This window comes from Phaenicophaeus curvirostris, chromosome 4 (genome assembly GCF_032191515.1).
Source record: "Phaenicophaeus curvirostris isolate KB17595 chromosome 4, BPBGC_Pcur_1.0, whole genome shotgun sequence".
NCBI classification, from domain to species: Eukaryota; Metazoa; Chordata; class Aves; order Cuculiformes; family Cuculidae; genus Phaenicophaeus; species Phaenicophaeus curvirostris.
The window spans coordinates 18,210,448-18,216,830 of NC_091395.1; the positions used below are offsets into that span (position 1 = coordinate 18,210,448).

The window sequence follows — 6,383 nt, forward strand, 5'->3', positions numbered from 1 at the left end:
GTGGGTTTGGATGTTCAGATTCTTCAGTTGTTTCAGCAGGTCCTGTGTCTTAAATGAGATATATATGAAGCCAGATGATTTTTTGAGTTTTAGCCATGTGGAATTGGAAGACCAGACATGTATACTGTTTTCGGTAAATTTCCTGCACCAAAATTCTGTTCAGTAGGTGGGAGATGTGTGGAGAAGTGAGAACTGACAAAAGTTAGTTCTGAGTGATAAATATTGAACATCAGTTTCAGAGATACTGCCAATCAAATTCCACATCCTGCCTGTCTGCTGATTTAGATTTCTCTCTAGCCATTGTTTTCTTTATTCAAATAGAAGTACCGGTTAGTATCCTAAAGCAAGTATTGTAGTGAATTTTTTTTTTAAATACATCTGGAATCATCTGTGGAGGAAAGTACTATGTGAGTGTGTAAGGCTCAGCATCTTTATTGTGTGAAGGTCTAATTATGTGCACGCATAACACTGAGGTATTTTTAATTGTATGGGGATTACAGATGATACCACTAGAGTACCTCTTGGGATTGAAGGAGGATACATCAATGCCAGCTTCATTCGCATGCCAGTGGGGAATGAAGAATTTGTTTACATTGCTTGTCAAGGACCTCTCCCTACTACTGTAGCAGATTTCTGGCAAATGGTTTGGGAGCAGAAGTGTACTGTGATTGCCATGATGACTCAGGAGGTTGAAGGAGAAAAGATAAAATGCCAGCGTTACTGGCCAGATGTACTCAGTAAAACCACCATGATAAATGATAGACTGCGGCTTGCACTTGTAAGACTCCAGCAGCTGAAGGGCTTTATCATTAGAGTGCTGCAGCTAGAAGAGATTCAGGTAAGCAAATCTCATTCTGCATGCTGAGAATTTTTTTCAGTGTTGGCAATTTTATCATCTGCTGGCTTACCTGCTTTCAGCTGCAATGTTGCAACAAGTAACCTAGGGCTTCTCCTCTGCCCAGTGATCATTACTGGGCAACTCTTCTTCATTGTAGTTCATCCCACTGCATGACCTTTATAGAAGGCAGTTTGTCCATAAGACTATTTCATTATGCTAATGAGACTAAATTTTGGTTCCCCAGGTGCCTTTGGCCACAAACATATATATGGACAGGAAATTCACTAATAATTTAGTCTGACTGATTCATTCCTCTGTGTGATCAACTCAGTCTCCATAGTGAACCTTCGATTACTTCCTAGTTGTTTTCAGTTTAGCTCATTGTTTCTTTAGTTTTATATCAAATTACAGAACAACTTCATTGGGCAAAGCCCTCTTTTCTGAGACTGTTTCCTTTGGGAACTACCTTTTGTCACTTTATTCTTTGCATGTGTAACATTTTGTTATTATTGTTGGTTTTAAACCTCAGACAGGTGAAGTACGGCACATTTCCCATCTGAACTTCATCGCTTGGCCTGACCATGACACCCCTTCTCAACCAGATGACCTGCTTACTTTTATCTCCTACATGCGGCGTGTCCACAAATCGGGACCTATCGTAACTCACTGCAGTGCAGGCATTGGACGATCAGGGACCCTTATTTGTATAGATGTTGTTCTAGGGTTAATCAGCAGAGACCTTGATGTGAGTACCCAAGAGAATAGGCTAAGTTGTGTTTCTTACTTGAAGGAAGTGTGTTTTCCATTTGATCTATTCAATTCTTTAAAAAAAATTGCCACGCTCTTGAGAGTAGCATACTGGCCATGTCTTAGTATAATATAAACCAGGGTGTAAAACAATACCTGTGAAATGTCTCTTTGATCTGGGGGAGGAAAAGCTCTAATGCGTGTTGGGTCTTGGGTTGGCTCAGGCAATCTTGTTAAGTGTCCTATTTGTTGACATCTCAACAATCCAGCATTGTTAGGTGCCACTTGAGACATCTTAGGGTATGTCACAAGGACATCTCTTGTTGTAGCTGACTTCTGGCATATGGCTTGGGAACAACAGTTTGTTGCCATAATGACATGGACAATTGAAGGAAAAACTAAAACACCTGCCTTACCTAGCTTGATGGTACTCAGTGGAACTGTCACCTTAAACAGCGTTAGGGTTGAAAGTTGTGGCACTCAGTTGATCAGATATCCATGAACTGTTGGAGGGCAGCTGAAAGCCAACCATAAGTATCTGTTTAGGCAACTGAATCAAAAAATCAGCCTACAAACATCTCGGCTGGAGATGAGGGTAGCCAGGGCAATCCAGAGGAGAGTGCTAGCTTCCTTATGTGCATGTCCTTCAGTGGCCTGGTGTAGCAAATCTTTTTGTGAATGTGTAGAGAAGCTGAGCTATGTCGTACTTAGCTCAGCAGGGTTTCTAAGCACCTACTAAATGTCTAGAACTTTATAGACCTGGGGAAATACAAAGTGTTTTGTTAGATTAGCTGTATTTTCTGCACACTCAGTTCACAGTAAAACTAAGCAAGAGAGCCTGTGCACAGAGAAAGAAAGCAAGAGGAGGATGAGGGTGTCTGATATAGGCGGGCCACGTCCATATTGCCCAGAGATAACATGTGCTGGTTATTTACCAGACATGCATAGGCTATAGTCAATTGTTTTTTTCCCTATTAAATATTTAGTGTAGCTAGATGGATTCCTTGCTTTGATGCTGGGGATGTTCCCTTTATATGTATGTACATCTTTTTTGAATGTTTAACTTGTTTCGTTTTGGTAGTTTGACATCTCAGATCTGGTGCGCACAATGCGTCTGCAGAGACACGGGATGGTTCAAACAGAGGTAAGTCTGGCTTCCCCAGGTATGTGCTAAAGGAAAGACACTGAAATTTTAACTGTCATGTTACAAAATTTTCTGTGATGCACACAGTAATTATTTTTGTGCCCTCTAATGCCATGTTTGTGTTGTGAGAATTAAAACAGATGTATAGCAGTGAGTAGCAGCATGTATTTAATGGTTATAAATGCATGCAATTTTTAACATGCTGTGCTGTTTTTGTCTGTGTTTAAAATAAAAGTTGGGTGTTTTAATCTTCAAAAGCAGAGCTTTTTTGGTGAAAACTTGCATTATAAACTGAAGAGAAGACCCAACTGTAGCTGCTATAAACCATTGATGCTACCAGAGGTGTCTTGAAATCTCTTTTGGGGAGATAGTCAGCCAGAAGTCAAATGAATGTTTTAGGAATGATCTAGACTTAATTAACTTTACCTTGTGGTGGACATCACAAGGTCTTGTTAAAGTCTGCACTTTTTCTTTGAATGTGAAGGAATTGTCATATCATAAGGGTTGTTTTTAAAAATTTTTTTGTAAAAAAATTGTAGCAGTGCCTGTATTTGTTTGAAGTTAAGGTTGTATATTCACCCACTGTGGGGTTTTTATTTTGTGGGTTTTTTTATTTAACTGTGGAAGAGTATTGAAATAAAGTGCTGTGCACCTGTGCAGTGCAAGTGGGAGTGAATTGCTTAGATGGTTCGAGCATTTTTCACATGTTCTGTGATTTTTCTTTCCCTTGCAGGATCAGTACATTTTCTGCTACCAGGTTGTCCTTTATGTCCTCAATCTTCTCCAACATGAAGAACAACAGAGAGGCAAATAAAACTGAAGCAGAAGGAAGCAAGGAGGTCCAGCGGCTCTCACGTGTATTCTTTGTTCTGCCAATAGTTTTCCAGTCCCTTTCTTCAGTTGTTGTCAAATGTCTTTTCTATAAAGTTTCTCCATCATTCCAGTTAAAATATATAATTGTAAGGAAAAGGGATAGCTCATACGATACCACTAATGTCCTCAGCCCCATGGACACGTGAGATGTTTATATAACAATAAATAATATTTAATAAAGCTGCATTTTTTGCAGCTTCCTTAATATGTGATAAAATAGTGAAATAGAGATATTTTAATTTTTAAAAAAAATAAAGAAGAAGAAAAAGCAATCTTATCATACTTCCCACTATTCTGCAACCGTTTTAGGATATTTGTTTCTTATGGGGTAGGGGAGTGGGAGGGACGAGGCAGTATTTTTATCCTGGCAAACTTTATTTCAAAGACGTTTTACTAGTCTGTTTTGAAAGCTTGTTTATGGCACAGAATTTTTACCCTTTTAGTACAGTTACAGCCATTTTATAGGAGGTATCTTGAAATCAGCATTTAAGCTTTAAGAGATGCCTGTTAGCATAAGGATAGTAGTGAATGTTTACTGTAAGAGTCACAGTTAATAATGTTTACTTTATAGTGTTTCATGTATATATTTATATACTTTTACAAAAAGCTGAATTATCAGGTGCCTAACCTTATAACTGATTAGGCATCTCTACTCTGTAAATAAAAAATAAACCTAACATACACTGATCAGTGGGTCTGGGTATTTTTGTGTCCTTGTGACTGATTTTTTTTTCTTGGCCTTAAATGGTATCCTTCATTGTGGTGGCTGCATTTTCTAAGAAATTTGCAACAAAAGGGCTGTCCGTGTTTTAAATTTTCTGTGTCTTTCTGTTCTTCAGTGCCCTTTGGATTAAACCTCCAGAGCTATCTGAAGAGTTTCAACACTGGTGAAAGGAAGAGGATATTTTCTTTCCCTTCTTGTTTTGCAGCATTGCTGGGAATTAAGACCTGTATAATGTTTTTGGGGTGTGTTTATACTTAGATGCTGTGGCAGTGATCTGACAACAATGTAGTCTACTCTGCTTGAAGCAACCAGGATTGAGGTGGGAGGCAGAATAGCAGGTTCTGAGTAACTCAGTGTTTTAGTGATATTGTAAACTGTCAAAACTGTCAAAAAAGGAAATCTTCATTTTATGCTCTGTGGGAACCTTGGATGATGAATAACTGCCACCAGCCAGGCCAGGGTACCATTCAAGGGTGGTTTGAGCAGTATTTGTGTCCCAACAGTCCTTACCAGAACTGGAGTTTGTGACTTTTGCTGTCAGGAAAGTTGTAAGAGCACTAATTTGACAGCATTCTGCATTGCAATGATGGAAATAAGTTCAGAGGCTTTTGACTATCCAAGGCTTTCACTCTTCACATTGCAGCCCACAGTGTTCTGGCATCCCAAAACTGAAACAGACAAGGTCTTGCTTGTTTAATGGTGTTCTAGCTAGCAATAGCATGACTCAAAAAAGGAAGAGTCTTTTTCACTTGTCATAGTAATGCTATGATTTTTATTCCCTCTAGCATACCAGCATATTTGAAAAAATGTACCTTTTTCACAGCAATGTAGTGTGAGGAAGGGGTATAAATTCTGTATGGACAGAAGCAGGGGCAGATTGTTTAGCTGTGTTGGCAGTGCACCTATGTGAAGGAGCTTTAAAATGAGCACAAAGGACTTTTCAGGACTACAGTTGTCAAGAGCCAAATTAAGTAAATGCAGCTAGTTGATACAATGCTGCTATCCTTTTGACATAAATAATGAGTTCAGAGTATTTGGGTATGTCTGATTTGTAGAAGAAAAAGAATTATGGCAACTAGGTGGTATAGTTGAGGCATTTGAATTCTTCCTTTAGATGTTTTCGGATACATGCCAAAGTTTAGAAACAGGAACTGATTTTTGTATGGTGTGCTACATGAAGCCCACTTTGGTACTGCATGAGCAATTTACATCAGATTACAGATTATGTGAAGCACAAATCAGTTCAAGATTCCCAGATTTGCTGCCTTTTGTCACAAATACGAAGATCTATGGTAGGGTATGTTATACCCAATTTCCCTTTAGTGATACATGCATAGAAAAGAAGAGGATAACTGACTTGACCTAACATCCCCATCATCGGAAAAAAGAGAAGTCTTTGCAATTTCTCAGATAATTACCCTTGGAAGGTGAGCACATGATTAGTGAATAAATTGACCTGTCTATTCACCCTGCCAAAGTTTAGGTACTGTGTTAGCCTCTAACCCCAGAAGTCCAGCTAGGAAATCCAGCTATCCCTACTTTTAAGTCTTTTTAAGGAGTTGAGGAACTTGTGGAGCAAATTATGGAGCAAAAAATTGTGGAGCAGGAATAATATGGAGTTCCTATACTGAAGTTTTCTTGGCCAAATTCCTGATTAGCCTGACTTTATGATAAAACAGATGTATCCCAGTGGGAAGCATTCAGGTCTTCCTAAGCACCCATGATTGTATGGTGAAAGGTGGCATTGGCTTCTTGAGAAGTGATCTGATTTCTTTGGGTATTTGTCTCAGCCTTGAGGAACTGGATATCTAATAAAGATGGGAGTTTTCCCTAGTCTAATACTTGCTGAGGACACTGAGAATGTGTCTGTTTTCTGCTAAGCAAATGGAACTTGCCATCTGTGACAGCTGACATGGTCAGTTTGGTTGAAGTTGGTGCCACAGCTCAAAACTTACTACAAGGAAATGGACGTGCTTATGCAGCGTGATTATGCTTATGATTGGTTTCTATGGGGAATCTGGTTGGAAATACACACTCATCGTTTTCTCCACAGGATT

At 39.1% G+C, this 6,383-nt stretch overlaps 1 protein-coding gene across 3 annotated transcripts in view; it reads left to right on the top strand.

Moving 5' to 3' along the window:
• Positions 1 to 4,305, top strand: part of PTPN13 (protein tyrosine phosphatase non-receptor type 13) — a 126,047-nt gene extending 121,742 nt beyond the window's left edge. For all 3 annotated transcript variants that reach the window (XM_069855368.1, XM_069855367.1, XM_069855366.1), the window contains 4 exons: positions 501 to 838; positions 1,368 to 1,583; positions 2,667 to 2,729; positions 3,463 to 4,305. In XM_069855368.1, coding sequence (XP_069711469.1) covers positions 501 to 838; positions 1,368 to 1,583; positions 2,667 to 2,729; positions 3,463 to 3,543 — 698 coding nt within the window. In that variant the 3' untranslated portion in view covers positions 3,544 to 4,305. The remainder of the gene's footprint in view (positions 1 to 500; positions 839 to 1,367; positions 1,584 to 2,666; positions 2,730 to 3,462) is intronic.
• The last annotated feature ends 2,078 nt before the right edge of the window (positions 4,306 to 6,383 follow it).